Below are 18,954 nucleotides of genomic sequence, written 5' to 3'. Positions count from 1 at the left end.
CTAGTCCTGGAGTGCCACAGTGACTGCAGGTTTTCATTCTAACCCTTTTCCTAATCAGTGACCAGTTTTCTCTGCTAATTATCTTCTTTTTCCCTTCATTTTAATAGCCCTGTTTTTAAGGATTCAGTGCTCTGAATTATTTATTTTCTTCATTAAATGACAGCCAAACAGAAATCAAATGTGAAACAAGTCAACAGTTGACCAGCTAAATTGGGGCTTCAAACTCCCAACTAATTTCACTCCAACCAGTTTCTTAATGAGAAGCCAATTCTTGCTGTTAAGTAAACTCGATATTTAATTCAATGCTTGTTGCTGCTCTCATTATGACACAGCAGACATTTCCATAACTGTTGATTTTCTGTTTATTCTAAGAACATTGTCAAAATATTTTGGGGATCTGAGAGATCAACCTTACTGAGGCCTTCACCTTTCTTTATTTTCAGTTATTGTGTGATGGGCACGGGTGAGCTGGTCATGTGGCACCTTGTTTTGTATGTCATTATTGTTTGGCAGCTAATTAAAGAAAATGAAACAACTAAGGGGCCTGAATCAAGTTAATTAAAAATTAAGGCAAAAGAATTTAATTAGCAGCAAAAACTAATGAAGAAGATGGTTAGAATGAAAATCTGCAGCCACTGCGGCACTCCAGGACTGGAGTTTGCTACCCCTGCTCTAAAGTAATTGTGTTTCTGTGAAGTTTCTATATAATGAGACAAACTGAAACATTGTTAATGAAAATACAAAAAACTCCAAGCCTCTGCAGTTAGTGTAGGAGCTTGCACAAAATCCAATTGGGGGAAAAAAAATTACAGTGGTATTTATTATAAGACCTTTATGAAAAAGTCACTGCTGAGAATCAGGATGTCAGGCAAAGTTTCTGAAATAATGTTGTTTAGGCATTTTTGTATAAATTTTTATATTGAATGACAACTGTATGTAAAATTTAATGTTTTTCATTATTTTCAAATTAATAGAATGTTTCTGAATAATCGAAATATTTTTTGCCTGGATGTGTACAGTGCTGTATAGATTTTTTATCACCATAATATACACATTAATTAATTATGTGGACTTGTTCCCTGGACACTTTTTACTACTTTTTACTACTTGGACATGGATCAATATGCTGCTGCTAGAGTATGTGAATTTCCCCTTGGGATTAATTATCTATCTATCTATCTATCTATCTATCTATCTATCTATCTATCTATCTATCTATCTATCTATCTATCTATCTATTTTTTTTTTTTGTTCTCATTGGTTTTCCACTTGACAATTGATTCAATAGTAATCAATAGAATGACTCGTGCTTGTTTTTATTAACATTAATTCACAGCATTATATTGCTATCTTTGTGAGTAATAAACTGTAAGTTTGCAATAAACAAAACTGACATTCATAGCATAGTTTATACTTACAATGATGGTTGGCATTTGTTCCTTCTAGGGAATTTGCCGTTTATTACCATTAAATGTTGTGTTCTAAGTATATGTGCATTTTTATAAGAAACCAGTAGACACCATTAAAAGTTCAGGGGAGTGTCTTATATACTGTACACGGTGCAGTCAGAAATAATCTAAACATTACCCAGTACACAAAAAAGTTTATTTCAAGTTGGTAAACAAGTGTATAATTGTTTACTACTCAAGAAATTTACTGTTTTATTCCCATGATGCGAGTGCCTCTAATTCACCTATACACTTGTGCATAGTAGATGATTCTGTACTTGATTAAAACACTTATTTGCTGTTTAGAGCAGTTTGTAACTGGAAAACCTCTATCTCTGAGAAAACGGGACTAGTAAATGGAATGCCGTAATCAGTGCTACCTACGACTAGTATTCCAAGGCAAGCATAACTTTAATTGCTATTAATATACATGTACAATTAATTGTTCAGCCCTACTTTGTGCATTAACTTTTACATAGCACCCGTTTTCTAGCTTGCAATATAACAGCCATATACTGTGCTCCCACTGAACATTTTTAAACATGTGCCTTTGACACTTGGAAATTTAATGTTATAATAAATGTTATAATGAAAAATTACATCTATTTTGTTTTTGGTTACTTTTTTTTTTAACCTATTACATGGAACATTTTTGCCAAAAGTAACATCATTACTGGAACATGACATACAGAAAAAAATGTGTTTGGTTTTTTTCCACGTAGTTAGATAAGTGGATAGCACATGGTTCTCTTCCTTATCCAAACTTAACCCAACTGAAAGTTTTGACAAATAAAAGTAATATAACATTTGTGAGCAATTATTTGTTTATTGAATGTTTCAAAAGATATTGTCAATAACTACTTTAAACTAGTGATATACGGAACACTGCCTGGAGAAATTTTCATTTTTAGCACATCAGGGAGCTGCTTTTATTACTATTCTCAAAAGTGGTGCAGGGGTCATGGAGTAGGCAATCCATTACCTTCTGCTACAACAGGCCAAGGCTGCACTCACATCCACACAACAAACAAAATGAAGAGCTAGTTAGGTAATAGGTATATGATTTGTTCATACATGCTTCATCTTACTGTAGCCAAATTTGAATGTTAACGTGCAATTACTGTAAGTCGAGTATAGTCTGCATGTCCTAAAACTGAGTTTGTTTGTGTCAGTGATTGAATTTTTATAAATGCGTGTGCATTGAAGACAATGCATGTTATAGTAATAATCGTGGACAATGACATCAGATGGCAGCAGGGCTCCATCTACATTTAGTTTATTATTTTTAAAATGTAATTTTGTGTCATGACATCATACAGCATACAAAATATAACAACTCAAAATACAAATTTTATTTCCTTGTTAAAACTTTAAAACTACTGATTTTGAAGGGGTCAGTTCAAACCCATGTTAAGATAATTTGCACTGTCTATTAACGTGCTTTTTGCCAAATACTTACATATGTGTTTTACAGATGTTAAACTTCTGAACCATGAAAAAAAAAATAATGCAGAAATGCAAATCATTAGCAAAATAAAGTACTACAAACCAATAACAATCATTAAGATATTGTCAGGCTAGAATGCTGCCAACAAGGAATACATTTGTGCTGTGATTTAATGTATGCATGTAGATACTTTGCACATTCTATGATAGTGATACTGATAATAAGGCAGCCCTTATTAATAGATTAACCATTAAGCAAAATAAGCACACATTTTTTAAAAAGTAGGAGAAAACGGGTATAAAAAAGGTGTAAGTAGGCAACAGTAAGCATTATTTTTACATCTTTTCATCTACATTAACCATTAAGCAAAATAAGCACACATTTTTTAAAAAGTAGGAGAAAACGTTGGGTATAAAAAAGGTGTAAGTAGGCAGTAAGCATTATTTTTACATCTTTTGATCTACATTAACCATTAAGCAAAATAAGCACACATTTTTTAAAAAGTAGGAGAAAACGTTGGGTATAAAAAAGGTGTAAGTAGGCAACAGTAAGCATTATTTTTACATCTTTTCATCTACATATGTTGCTATATATCTTCAAGGTTAGAAATCTATTTGCTGTCTACAAAGTTGCTCAAATCACATACTAATCGTGAAAAGTGGTGATTACAATATTCCGTTGACCATTGATCTAGCTTTCCAAGTAACAGACTACTCTAAACATTAAATAAGTGCTGTAAAGATAAAGATAACATTCATTAAGCATGGATGCAATCTGAGGGACTTGAATCATATGGCTACTAAAGTGTCTGGGCTGAACACATTTTTAGGAATCCAGTCCTTAACAATATTTTTTAAAAATGTAAGTTTATTTATCATATATTTGGAGCAGAAGATGCAGAACCGAGAGATTTCCCAGACCTCATGGAGTTTAGAAAGTGGGAGAAGAATATACTAACACAGGCCTTTGACACCAAAAGTTTTTACATTTCATTGTGTTTAGTAATGAAGGACACCGTCTTTGGTTTTAATGGTTGAAATCATAGCGTAAGGTTAAGGTTAAATTTAGTTTACAGTGTCTGAATCCAGAATCATATTAAGATGCCCTAGTGCAGTGAACCTAAAACTCACTATGGTATACTGTATTAATTCCCAAGTAGAAATTCTCTTTTTCACATACCCCAACTTACTCAGAGTTTTAGGGGTAGAGCGCAGGGTCAACTATTTGTATAGCACCCCTAGAGCAATTGCAGGTTATGGGCCTTGCTCAAAGGTCCAACAAAGTAGCATTCCTTCTGTCACTGATGAGATTTGAACTGGCAACCTTCGATTTAGCAGTCCAGATCCTTTAGCCACAGAGCCACCATTCTAGCCATGCATAATAGCTGAGCATTTAAAATAAGCCTTAGTACTTTATTTACTTAATTTACACTTTAAAGCTGTCAGTTTATAGTCATTATAAAATTTCAAAAAAATCATAGCTTTGTAAAATAATTCCTAGTTTCAACTAATTCATTATATGTATGTACCCATAACAGTTTTTCTGTGTGCACTTTATAATAAAGGATTGGAGCAAAGTAAAAATCACACATTGGCTATGTGGGGCTCAGTATAGGTGGTAGTATTTGTGCCTGAATTTGTAAGAGAGAGTGCAAAGTAGCAGGAGAATCAAAAAAAAACGTAGGGGGTGGATTGAAATGGATTAAAAAGTTATACCTAAACAATTGTAAAACTGAGGTGAATAATATGCCGCCTGTCTTGTGTGAAGCTGAACTATTCAGAAGTTTTATTTCAGGTGGATTTTTGTGTTAGTCCCCATCACACCACAGCCACCCTTTAAAGTGTAGGCATTAAAAGTCTAGATTTTAAGTTGTTTCATCAGTAATATTCATGCACAATTTCATGAACTTCAACTCCGCTGTGTCAAATTGAATTGGGTGGACATCGTTTAGAAAGGTATACACCTGTGTACAAGGGACTTTCATACAGTAGATCTGGGCAATCTTTGAGTGTTCCCAGAAGCACAGTGGCCTCTATATTTGCGAAACTGAACAAGTTGAGAACCACCAGGACTTATTCAAGAATTAGTTGTCCAGCCAAACTGAGTAACTGGGCAAGAAGTGCCTTGGTCAGGAAGGTGACCAAGAACCCACTCTAACAAAGTTTCAGATGTTCCCAGTTGAAATGTGACAACCTGTTGGAAGGATGTCCATTTCAGCAGCTCTCCATTAAATCTGGCAATTATGGTATAGTGGGTTTACGGAAGCTACTCTTAAGTAAAAGGGATATGAAATCTTGCTTACTTTGCCAAATGGTGTTTAAAAGACTATGAGAGCATGAGGAAAAAGATCTATGGTCTGATGCTACAAAAACTGAACTCAGAAATCCAAGCACTACATCTGGTGGTGAAAAACAAGCACTGCTCATTATCTGCCTACTTCCACTTCTCCAGTGAAGCATGGGGGTGGGCTACTGAATACACTTATAAATGAGAGCTTTCAGTTTTTTATTTTTAACAGATTTACAAATCTTCCTGAAAACTTATTTTCACTTTATCAGTATGGATGGGTTATTGAGTGTACATTTATGGGCAAAAATAGAAAATCGTAAATGAAATCTGTGACACAATAAAATGTCACAGTAAAAGTAAAGGGGCCTGAATAGTTTTTGAATCCACTGTAGGTAATACATTTTTAGAAAACAGGCCTGCTGCCTGTTGCAAGTCAAAATACAGTAAATGAGGTGGACAAAAATAAAACAAAAAGCAGTATATTTGTAAAGGTAGAAAAACACCAAGCAAAAGGCAGTGCTAAATGATTTATAATATTTTTTGGAAATCTTAGCCTACCATGTGACACACTACTGTAATAATGCCCTGTATAGAAAATAAACATAATACAAAAACTGGTGTGTTGCTTCATACGTTTCCAAATGGCTTTCAATAACTGTGAAACAAAGTGATAATTAACCATTGAACAATACTGTAAAGAAAGAAATGTCTGAATTTATGCGGCGGTTGCAGTGCATTATATAGTTCACACAGTGTAGGTGTGTGTGACAATGTAACAAAGCTAGTCCTTTTAATTGAAATTTAATTTAGATCATCCTTGACCTGCATACCAGCAGTAATGTTTATTTTATTCAAAATTAGTTAGCTTTCTTATTTTTTCCAGGATATTATATTAGACATAAACTTAGTGTCACCTTAGTCTGTTTATTAATATGCCATAGTATCAGAACACGTATGTTACGCATCACACATTAAATGTAACAGCTTATTTACCGTTTGTTTTTTGGGCTGTGTATAAAAATGGTGCATACTATAAATTTTCAAAATGCTAGTTATACTGCATTATGGATTGTGCCCAGTGATTTGCAGCCCTTTATATTATGACAGACATGTAGCAAATAAATGTTAAATCATATAAACTCTCAGCGTGGATCTCATCACTATTTTTAAAGAAACCAGTTCTTTTGGGGTTGTAAATTTTGTGAATAGCACAAGAAGACATCGGCACATTCTGCTTCAAAACCATCACATAGATCACATAAGTACTAATACATACATAATAATGCACATCAAAGCCAGAATAATTAAATAAATACAAAAGTAAATAAATACTAACACAATCAAGCCAACTGGCTTTATTGTCATACCATCCATACAGAGCATTGCAGTTTATTGTGGCATATAATAACGTTCCCCAGGGCCGCAGTGCAGAATATATGTAAAAACAGGACTAGGGCAAAAAGGTAAAAAACTATACAATACAATAATAGATGAGTGAATAAAAAAAAAAGTAATAGTAATAATTTGAAATAGTAATACAGTGATCCCTCGCTATATCGCGCTTCGCCTTTCGCGGCTTCACTCCATCGCGGATTTTATATGTAAGCATATTTAAATATATATCGCGGATTTTCCGCTGCTTCGCGGGTTTCTGCGGACAATGGGTCTTTTAATTTCTGGTACATGCTTCCTCAGTTGGTTTGCCCAGTTGATTTCATACAAGGGACGCTATTGGCAGATGGCTGAGAAGCTACCCAACTTACTTTCTCTCTCTCTCTCTCTTGCGCTGACGTAGGGGGGTGTGAGCAGGGGGGCTGTGTGCAGCTGCTTCCTGAAGGACATGCTGCACGGAGCTTCGCATACTTAAAAGCTCAAAGGGCACGTATTGATTTTTTATCTCTCTCTCTATCTCTCTCTAACTCTCTCTCTGCTCCTGACAGAGGGGGTGTGAGCTGCCGCCTTCAACAGCTTTGTACCGGCGGTGCTTCGCATACTTAAAAGCCAAAAAGCCCTATTGATTTTTTTTTTGACTGCTTGCTTTGCACTCCTTTGAAAAGGAAGATATGTTTGCATTCTTTTAATTGTGAGACAGAACTGTCATCTCTGTCTTGTCATGGAGCACAGTTTAAACTTTTGAAAAAGAGACAAATGTTTGTTTGCAGTGTTTGAATAACGTTCCTGTCTCTCTACAACCTCCTGTGTTTCTGCGCAAATCTGTGACCCAAGCATGACAATATAAAAATAACCATATAAACATATGGTTTCTACTTCGCGGATTTTCCTATTTCGCGGGTGGCGCTGGAACGCAACCCCCGCGATGGAGGAGGGATTACTGTACATAAGTAATTATTAATAATAACAGTAGTGAAAAGTGTCACAAATGTGCTACATATAAAATTTGCTACTAGGGGCAGATCTGAAGGAACAGGGGCAGCACACAGTCCAGAGTTAGAACAGCCATGAGGTAGAAGCTTTTGTAGTACCTGGCAGAACTGATTCAGATGCTACAGTACCTTCTGCCTGATGGAAGTTGGACAAAGAGACCGTGGAAGCAGTCTCACAATTCTTTAACCTTTGTGGATACAATTCTTTACAAAGATTTCTTCAGTTTAGGGCAGTAAGGACCCAACAATCTTTTTTGCAGAGTGCACTATCCGTTGTTGGACCTTTTGGTCAATGACACTGCATTTTCCATACCAGACAGAGAAGGAGATTGTTAGAACACTCTTGAATGCAGTGAGAATAGGGGGAGGTAGTCTTTTCTCCATTAGCTGCCAAATTTAAAATAGAAGATGTCAATATTAAAGTTTAAATAAACTGAAGGCTACATCAAACCAAATAATATGTTTGAGATTGCCCTTAAATTTTCTCTTGTCTGTTTATGGAGACACTGTATTCTGAACAAGCTAGATCCAGACTGAACTGCATATAATGTAGTTGACAAAGTATATTTTGGCAGTTTGCACATACCTGCCCCGTTGATGTACAGTATTGGTGACCCATTAAGGAGCTGGTTTGTTACTTGTGCCTGCTGCTTCCTCATGAATTAAACTATCACTTTCATTTTAATTAATTTGTAAATAAATACCCGTAACGTGCTCTGTACATTCATTAAACATGCTGGCCATTGACTGGTTGTATTTATTTTCTAAGTGTAAATGTTGCTATTTCTGGAGCTACCCATACATTGATCAATTCTAAATTATGTTATTGTAGAATCTTAGTATCATTTGCTATCCCAGATGCCATCTATTGGTAAAAGTACTGTAGATTACGGTTGAACCTGCCCAAAGCTTGTTTGGTACTGACATTATAAATTGTATCATTTCTTAGTGTTCACTATGATTTAATGCTTCCATCACAATATTAACTGAACCTCTTTTCAGCTAATACAGGATTGTGACACTCCCTTTTCTGAATTCTGAGCTGTGAAGCACCATGCATTGAACTTTTGATTCACAACTATACAAAATAGTGAGTGATGACAACAAAATTGTGATTCAAACTGGACTAAACATACACCAAAATACAATTTTTCATGTGAACTCTTGTTTCACTTAAGTACCCGTGCTGGTAAACACACATCTGTTGCTTGGTAGGAGGATACATAGCTTGAGCTTCACTTTCACACTCCAGATACTAAATACAGTATAAAACAATGAGTGAACCAAATATGATGAAGAACAATGAATTAATCCCTCCTATGTCTGCTTCACTTATACTTTTGTGTTAGCAAATATATGGCTTCTTGACATGTTCTTTACTTATGTTTAGAAGTAAATATAAGCCATAGTGAAGTCCTAACTGAAGTCTATACAATGGGATCTGGAGTCCATTTAAATCCTGGTTACATATTATGAGTTAAATGCTAAAAGCATTCAGGAAAGCATCGGGAACAATGCAGGCGTGTGCTGTGCAAGCGACAGGCCCGAGTATTACCCAGGCAACGGTGCAGACATGACTTCTCCTAGCCTCATAATGGCGTCTTGTAAGAAACATTTTTCAGCAGCCCAGGTGTTGCATGTTCTTGACAGTGATAAGAGCAGCGATAACGAAAGTGAATCTGTCTTTAGGCAATGAAATCAAAAGTGATTCTGATGAATCTGAAAGTGATGCTCGTGTTAATCACACGTGTATTCAAAAGCTGAGCAGTCTGGAAAGAAAATCTGCAAGGAATCATGTTACTATTGCCCCAGCTGTGTGTATTTCACTGTGCTTCAAGATATACCACACAAACGACACATTTTGACAGTATATACGGCATTAGCATTATTTTTATTATTATCATTCATCATTATTATTATTATTATGTGTATCATTATTGTACTTACTATACTTCTGGCTCTGTACTTTTAGCGTTTTTTATGTTTTACAGTAGAAACATCAGATTTAATAAATATGTAATCCAGCCAAAAAATGTAATTCATTTTACATGCTTTTCTGGGAAAAAATATAACCTTAAGGAGTAGTGTTGAGTGTCCAAATTGCTAAATTTGCTGGTAACATATATTTTGCACTTTTTAATTGAAGGGTAATCTGTAACAACCCTCAAAAATGAAAGTTGCTCATGAACAGGCTCTTAAAAGTTCTCATCCCTTTTTTTTACATTGTGATGTGCTTGACATAATTTTATAAGGACAGGTGTTCTGGTAGTTAGTTCATGACTCAACAAAATTACACAGTTTAAAAATTATATAATGTGTTTAATGTAAGGCTTGATTTAATTGAAACAGTACATGTACTTAAATTAAAATGACTCTTTAAAGGAAATATAACGGATTAGTCCCTATCCAAACATTTTTGATGTATGCCAAATAAAACATGTAAGCATTCAGAGCATTGAACGCTTAGATTATAGCTACATTTATTGAAGTAGCTAGTTTTCCATTCTTAATTGTTATAACAGTGCTTTCAGAATTAAAAATAAAAAATTAAGAATGTAAAGCAAGTATTGTTGGGGAGGGGACGGGGGACAAAACATCATGGGTGGTGCTATAGCACACAGCTGGCATTTTCAAGGGCACACTGATTTGTAATGCAAAGAATCAGTTGTTAAACTCAGTTAGACCTTATTTGAAGTTTTTGTGATAAGCAAAGATAACCTGCTAACCACTCTTCTTCTTCTAAGTTAGGATTAGAGATGAGGAGGAAGCAGAAGGATAGTTTTGTTTCTAGCTATGGACTTTGGCCCAAATTGTATTCTGTTTAATGCAGCACAAGTAAAGACATCAGTCATTCTTGACAGCACCTCCATGTAAACACAGAGTAATCACTCTAAATGAAATCATGCAGACCTTGTGTGTATCATGTTCACTTTTTGTTAAATGTTTTTTTTTTCTTCAAGGTTTGCTTTTTGGCAATATACAGACAAGTCATTTCAGTATGAGAATTCTGCCCAATATTGCCACTTTTACCCACTATAGAATTAGTTTAGAAATAAGAATTCATGATTTGTGCGTTCTTTGAGAGTGATGTGATATGACATAAGCACTGTGAGTTACAGTTATTTCAATTGTTTGTGTCAGTTAGATTAATGGCTTTTCAGGACAGAACCAACCCAGTTTCCCAGGCCTTCTTGAAAACCTCAAAATTAACAAAGCAATTTTCCCAATATGGAAGCGTGGAAATTGAGAAAAATGTCAGCTCTCCTGAAAGACACCTGAAAATTATTCTATCAAAAAGAAAAAAAAAAAACACTTATTTTTAATGCAAGCATTTCAGTGATGCAGTAAAATATGTTGGAAGATTGAACAGGTAAATCGTATATCAAATCATGTGGGTAACTATAACAACCAAGACCGCAACAAATAATCGATAACTTTGTTTATTTTGTGAAGTGGAAGTATTTTGAAGGAAAATGGCTAAATTGAATAATCTATAAGGTTACTATAGGGATTTAACAATGGGAGAACCTCAGCATTCTCATCATCTTGTGCTTTACATATGTACTATATTATAGGAGAGTTGCAGTATTGTATTTCTTACACTTTTCATTGTGGTATTTAGTAAAAGTTGTATTGCTGGTGTGTATGAGTATATGTGTATGTGTCTGAGAGGGAATGAGAGAAAAAGTGGCCAAGAGCATTTAAGACGGATGGGAGGAGCAGAAGGCTGTATACAAAATATTTGGGTAGTAAGAACTCAGCAGTCCAGCAGCAACTGGTACAGTGCCTTTGACAGTTCAGAAGGTTTTCCTGCATTATTGTTGGTGACCATTAAAGAAAGGTATAAATTAACAAAAAGGTAATGTTTTTAAGGCTAAGACCAGTATGGTGCTAAGACATGGGCAGTAAAAGTAGTGCAGTAGAATAAGTTGGTTGTAACAGACATGAGAACGCTGAGATGAATATGTGGAGTTACAAAGGACGGAAAAAGTAATGATACAATCAGAGGTACAGCAAAGGTAGGAGAGCTATCCAAGAAAGTTTAGGAAAGGAGGCTGAAGTGGTACGGACATGTGGTCAGGAGAGACAATGAATATGTGTGCAAAAGAGTGATGGGAATAGAAGTACAGGGGAAGAGAACATGACGGAGGTTGAAGCAGAGGGATTAAGTACAAGAAGGCTTGAAGAGAAAGGAAAGGAAAGGTTTTGGCTGGGAAGGAGGTGAAGGACTGAGTTGTATGGTGAAGTTTGGTCAGACTGTGAAGGGTTTTTATTTTTTTTCCAATGAATTGAAAGATGAAAGCATATTGCAGTAGGCCAGTATGTTACAACTAATCCTTTTTTTTTTTTTAATTGTCAAAATTGATTTCAGGCATCTCAGCAAGCCTCCATAGTAAGACTGGGAGTAAACCAATAGCTGGTTGTTCCATGCATCATCTGTGAATATTCAGATGCAATATTTTTTATGCATGTTCTGAAAAAATGCAAAATGTCTAAAAGTAGCAAAGAAAAATCCTGATACATTGCATTGTTGTTACTGTACAGTACAGATATTATTTTATGTATTGCATATTAATGTTTTTATCAGAAGTAACTATAGTGCAAATGACAGTTAATAATAAAGTTTTGGAGAAGGAAACATTTAATGGAAGGGTTGTGTTAAGTGACATGTAAAAGTGAAGAAACAATATTTTTCCAGTAATCCTGTACTCCATCATTTGGATGCAAAGATACTACAGGGCAGACTCTGACAGCTGTGATTTGGGATTGCTGCAGAGAATATTCTGATGCACTTTTTCTGGTCAGGTTAGATTCTGTGGGGGTTATTCACAGCATTTTTCTAAGCATTTAAAATATCTGTACAGTATGTAAGTACTTAATATGTCTGTATGTAATATATTATTCATGATCACCTCATTTAAAATATAAAGATTTTGATGACTAATGCTTACTAACACTTTTTTGTGTTCACAGCCCACTTTTCCTGTTACTCAAGCTTTAGGAACAAATCCTGGTCTAAGTTTTGCACCATACCTTACTCCAGTAACCCCCAGTGTTGGACTAGTACCAACGGAAATGCTCCCCAGCACACCAGTTATTGTTCCTGGAAGTCCTCCAGTATCAGTACCAGGATCATCTTCTACACAAAAGCTTCTGAGGACAGACAAGTTAGAGGTAGTAATGCATCTCCTTCACATGAAGAGAAGAAACCATTTTAGTTCACTCTGTATGCATTCCTTGAGTTTGTAAAATACTAATTATTATGTAGAACATGCATGTTCTTTAATTTTCTACAGAATATATTTGTGAGATGTGTCAGTACTTCCATTTTTTCATTTACTGTTCCAGATTATTAGCCTTTTATACTCAAACCTTTTGTGATACACACGGTAATAAAAAAATCACTACACATGCTTTTTTTTTAAATGAGTTTTTTTACTAAACAAATAATTAATAGTGTACTTGAAAATGCCAATTCAACAGTATAAGGTTTAATTACTGTACCAATTAGAATTTTTTAGTTAGATATATACTAAGACCTAAAACAAGTTATAAAATATGTTTATGGACTTTTGGTTCATAATTATAATGTAAAATTCTAAGGATGCCAGGTCATTCCTAGTGCTCAAAATGTAAACTAAACTGTATCAGTGTTTGCTTCTAAGTAGTAGCTTAAGATTCTTGGGTGTTAGCTAATGCATGGTTGGTATTATCAATTAATGCATAAAGAAATTGTGTTGTAAGGGACAAATTAGTTTAGAATGAAGTACATTGTTTGTGGATAAATTGTGTTTTTTTTCCTTTGTTTTTTTTCTTTCATGCAGGTTTGCAGGGAATTCCAGCGTGGGAACTGTGCAAGAGGAGAAACTGACTGTCGCTTTGCTCATCCTTGTGACAGTGCAATGATTGACACAAGTGATAACACTGTCACAGTCTGCATGGATTATATCAAGAGTCGCTGTTCAAGAGAGAAGTGTAAATACTTTCATCCTCCAGCACATTTGCAGGCCAAAATTAAAGCAGCACAACACCAGGCCAACCAGGCCGCTGTGGCAGCACAAGCTGCAGCTGCAGCCATGGTGAGTGACCATCGAGTGACTTTTACAAATTAAAAAAATCCATGTTTTATATAGTTTGATGTAAGATGACCATGTATATTAGCAGCCCATGTCTGTACCAAACCCCATGATAATAATATCACTAAACAGACATTATATAATCTTTCAGGAGTCACAAGATCCATTCACTTTTAGTGGTTAAAAAAAAATTATTGCTCAGTAGAGTATAACTTAAAGTACTATTTACGTTAAGCAAGAGTATGCAAATCATTGCTTTTAAGACCACAGTGGCAGATGTCTAAGCAAAGACAAATTCTTTCTTCAGTTTAAATACGTTAATAATTGAGTATTTTTTTTTGTTTGTGCCTCTTGTGATTTTATGCAGAACCCTAAGGTAAATTTCTTGAATTAGAATTAACATAATCATAATATACATAGTAAAAGGCAGTGGATTCCAATTTGCCTGTGTAATGGTAAAGCTTGTGAATAACTGTGATTGTGTGATCTTGCAAAGTACAGTAGTACTTAAATATTAATAAAGAGGCCAAACTGTTTGTATTGCTTTAAAGGCCACTTACATTCAATCCAAATAAAGCTTTGTGTATTTACTTTAGCTATCTATATTCTAGTAAACAATTACATGATATCACAAAATCAATTTATACAATTAAAAAAAAATGTTCTTTAAATAAGTAGTTTTTTTGTGTTTCTTACAATGTTACATAAATGATGCAGGTTTAAATGTATACTTTTTATGTTAACACGCATTTATTTAAATCAATTAATGTGTTATAACAGAGAAAATTTTCCATTTATTATAATTAGTAATTTTTGCACTAAATTTTTTTTATTTTTATTAATTTATTTTTTTGGTAAGATGTGGTGTGATTAAAATGTGTGCATATTGGTAATAAATACTTTACTTTGTCAACCCAGGTTTTAACTTATATGTAGTCATCCTGGGTTCTGCATCTACACCTTGCTGGTTTAAAAGTTTGAACTAAGCATCCACTTCCCTTGGTCTTAGACCTGGTCATAGCAGAGAGTGTGAGATTTAACAGTTAAAAATAAAAAAGTGTCTTGACATACAAAGCTGTGCAGTATGTGTTGATGGGAGCTGCATGATGAGAGCCTTTACCTCCATCCATCCATCCATTTTCCAACCCGCTGAATCCGAACACAGGGTCACGGGGGTCTGCTGGAGCCAATCCCAGCCAACACAGGGCACAAGGCAGGGAACCAATCCTGGGCAGGGTGCCAACCCACCGCAGGAGCCTTTACCTTTCTGGTGTATATTTATGGTTTAACTGGAAAGGAAGCTATATGGTAATCTAGTAGGGATTAGTGTCATTATATTGGGTGAAGAATGTTTGAAAATATATTGACAATAGTCATTCAGTATTCATTTTCAGATTAAAGTTGTATGTTGTAGCATATCCTGAGCATTTAGTGGCAGCTATGTTACTTTAGAAATACAAATACATCAACTATGTAAGATAACTAGGTCACTTTTCCCTATGTAGTGTGAAAGGAAATAGTTAACTCGATTAATATAAGATGTAAATCTGTTCTAAATGAGGTTTAAAAAGAATTTTTAAGATATTTCTTTAAACTCCTTATGTTATTTTTTCTTTATATATACTATATATAAATATATATGTGTGTGTGTGTGTGTAAATATGTACATGTATATATATATATATATATATGTATGTATGTATGTATGTATGTATGTATGTATGTATGTATGGAAGAGAAGGTCTGTGATACGGTTTGCATATTTGCAGCTGGAGATACACAAAGGGAGAAAATGAATCACGTATCATAAAGTGGTTTTTATTCCTACCAGGGGCCTTCATCAGAGGATAATGCTTAGACTTACAAGTATCAAAGGCAATATATAGCAAAAAATTACGTAGTTTCTGTCCAAATATTTATGGACCTAACTGTAAATATACACACATACATATACAGTATAATATATATATATATATATATATATCTATATATATATATATATATATACACACACATACATACATACATATATACATATATATATTTACATATATGCTCTGCCAGGCCTTTACTGCAGCGGCTTTCAGTTGCTGTTTGTTTGTGGGCCTTTCTGTCTGAAGTTTAGTCTTCAACAAGTCAAATGCATGCTCAATTGGGTTAAGATCAGGTGACTGATTTGGCCATTCAAGAATTTTCCACTTCTTTGCTTTAATAAACTCCTGGGTTGCTTTGGCTGTATGTTTTGGGTCATTGTCCATCTTTATCATGAAACGCCGCCCAATCAATTTGACTGCATTTAGCTGGATTTGAGCAGACAGTATGTCTCAACACCTCAGAATTCATTCGGCTGCTTCTGTCCTGTGTCACAACATCAATAAACACTAGTGTCCCAGTGCCACTGGCAGCCATGCACACCCAAGCCATCACACTGCCTCCACCGTGTTTTACAGATGATGTGGTATGCTTTGGATAATGAGCTGTTCCACGCCTTCCCCATACTTTTTTCTTGCCATCATTCTGGTAGAGGTTGATCTTGGTTTCATCTGTCCAAAGAATTTTTTTCCAGAACTGTGCTGGCTTTTTTAGATGTTCTTTAGCAAAGTCCAATTTAGTCTTTCTATTCTTGAGGCTTATGAGTGGCTTGCACCTTGCAGTGCACCCTCTGTATTTACTTTCATGCAGTCTTCTCTTTATGGTAGACTTGGATATCGATATGCCTACCCCCTGGAGAGTGTTGTTCTCTTGGTTGGCTGTTGTGAAGGGGTTTCTCTTCACCATGGAAATGATTCTGCGATCATCCACCACTGTTGTCTTCTGTGGATGTCCAGGTCTTTTTGTGTTGCTGAGTTCACCAGTGCTTACTTTCTTTCTCAGGATGTACCAAACTGTAGATTTTGCCACTCGTATTGTAGCAATTTCTCAGATGAGTTTGTTCTGTTTTCGCAGCTTAAGAATGGCTTCCTTCACCTGCATGGAGAGCTCCTTTGACCGCATGTTGTCTGTTCACAGCAAAATCTTCCACATGCAAGCACCACACCTCAAATCAACTCCAGGCCTTTTATCTGCTTAATTGATAATGACATAACGACGGACTTGCCCACACCTGCCCATGAAATAGCCTTTGAGTCAATAGTCCAATTACTTTTGAGCCCCTGAAATGAAGGGATTGTGTTTAAAAAAAAATGCTTTAGTTGCCTCACATTTTTATGCAATCATTTTGTTCACCCCACAGAATTTAAGCTCAAATGTCTGCACTTCAACTGCATCTGAGTTGTTTCATTTAAAATTCATTGTGGTAATGTACAGAACCAAAATTAGAAAAAAGTTGTCTGTCCAAATATTTATGGACCTAACTGTATATGTACAGTACTGTGCAAAAGTTTTAGGCAGGTGTGAAAAAATGCTGTAAACAAAGAATGCTTTCAAAAATGGAAGTGTTAATCATTTATTTTCATCAATCAACAACATGCAGTGAATGAACAAAAGAGAAATCTAAATCAAATCAATATTTGGTGTGACCACCCTTTGCTTTCAAAACAGCATCAATTCTTCTAGGTACACTTGCACACAGTTTTTGAAGGAACTCAGCTGGTAGGTTGTTCCAAACATCTTGGAGAACTAACCACAAATCTTCTGTGGATGTAGGCTTCCTCACATCCTTCTGTCTCTTCATGTAATCTCAGACACACTCGATGATGTTGAGATCAGGGCTCTGTGGGGGCCATATCATCACTTCCAGGACTTCTTGTTCTTCTTTACGCTGAAGATAGTTCTTAATGACTTTGGCTGTATGTTTGGGGTCGTTGTCCTGCTGCAGAATAAATTTGGGGCCAATCATACACCTCCTTGATGGTATTGCATGATGGATAAGTATCTGCCTGTATTTCTCAGCATTGAGAACACCGTTAATCCTGACCAAATCTCCAATTCCATTTGCAGAAATGCAGCCCCAAACGTTCAAGGAACCTCCACCATGCTTCACTGTTGCCTGCAGACACTCATTATTGTACCGCTCTCCAGCCCTTCGACGAACAAACTGCCTTCTGCTACAGCCAAATATTTCAAATTTTGACTCATCAGTCCAGAGCACCTGCTGCCATTTTTCTGCACCCCAGTTCCTATGTTTTCATGCATACTTGAGTCGCTTGGCCTTGTTTCCACGTTGGAGGTATGGCTTTTTGGCTGCATCTCTTCCATGATGACCACTTCTGGCCAGACTTCTCCGGACAGTAAATGGGTGTACCTGTGTCCCACTGGTTTCTGCCAGTTCTGAGCTGATGGCACTGCTGGACATCTTCCGATTTCGAAGGGTAATAAGCTTGATGTGTCTTTCATCTGCTGCACTAAGTTTCCTTGGCCGACCACTGCGTCTATGATCCTCAACGTTGCCCATTTCTTTGTGCTTCTTCAAAAGAGCTTGAACAGCACATCTTGAAACCCCAGTTTGCTTTGAAATCTTTGTCTGGGAGAGACCTTGCTGATGCAGTATAACTACCTTGCGTCTTGTTGCTGTGCTCAATCTTGCCATGACATGAAACAGTCTTCCACAACCTCACCATGGTAGCAGAGTTTGGCTGTTCCTCACCCAGTTTTAAGCCTCCTACACAGTTAATGACTGTGTTTCAACCTACATGTGACATTGATGATCATTAGCACCTGTTTGGTATAATTGGTTGATACACCTGACTAGAATCCTACAAAATCCCTGACTTTGTGCAAGTGTACCTATAAGAATTGATGCTGGTTTGAAGGCAAAAGGTATTAACACCAAATATTGATTTGATTTAGATTTTTCTTTTGTTCGCTCACTTTGCATTTTGTAAATTGATAACAATAAACAATCATTATTTATATTTCTGAAAGCATTCTTTGTTTGCAGCATTTTTCCACACCTGCCTAAAACCTTTGCACAGTATTGTATATATATATGTATATATGTGTATATATATATGTGTGTGTGTGTGTGTGTGTGTGTGTATGTATATATATATATATATATATATATATATATATATATATATATATATATATATATATATATATATATAATACACACACACACACATATATATACACATATATACATATATATACATCTCAATTAAAGGTTGGAAGTACGTTTATTCATTGGAGAAAAAAAATCCACATTAAGAAATACATTTTTTACATGAAATTATGTGTGTCACAATTATTGGCACCCTTGCTGTTAATATTTCGTACAACCCCCTTTTGCCAACAAGATGGCACTTAATCTTCTCCTATAACATTTCACAAGGTTGGAGAAAACAGAGACAGGGATTTTTGACCAT

The 18,954-nt window shown here is 35.5% G+C and overlaps 1 protein-coding gene across 11 annotated transcripts in view; it reads left to right on the top strand.

Moving 5' to 3' along the window:
- mbnl2 (muscleblind-like splicing regulator 2) overlaps positions 1-18,954 on the top strand; it is a 244,860-nt gene that overhangs the window by 155,368 nt on the left and 70,538 nt on the right. For all 11 annotated transcript variants that reach the window (XM_051926781.1, XM_051926785.1, XM_051926783.1 and 8 more), the window contains 2 exons: positions 12,543-12,743; positions 13,394-13,648. In XM_051926781.1, coding sequence (XP_051782741.1) covers positions 12,543-12,743; positions 13,394-13,648 — 456 coding nt within the window. The remainder of the gene's footprint in view (positions 1-12,542; positions 12,744-13,393; positions 13,649-18,954) is intronic.

Source organism: Erpetoichthys calabaricus, chromosome 4 (assembly GCF_900747795.2).
Source record: "Erpetoichthys calabaricus chromosome 4, fErpCal1.3, whole genome shotgun sequence".
Classification (NCBI taxonomy): domain Eukaryota; kingdom Metazoa; phylum Chordata; class Cladistia; order Polypteriformes; family Polypteridae; genus Erpetoichthys; species Erpetoichthys calabaricus.
The sequence above is the reverse complement of the archived record's forward strand: the minus strand, read 5'-3'. Positions and strand labels throughout refer to the sequence as shown.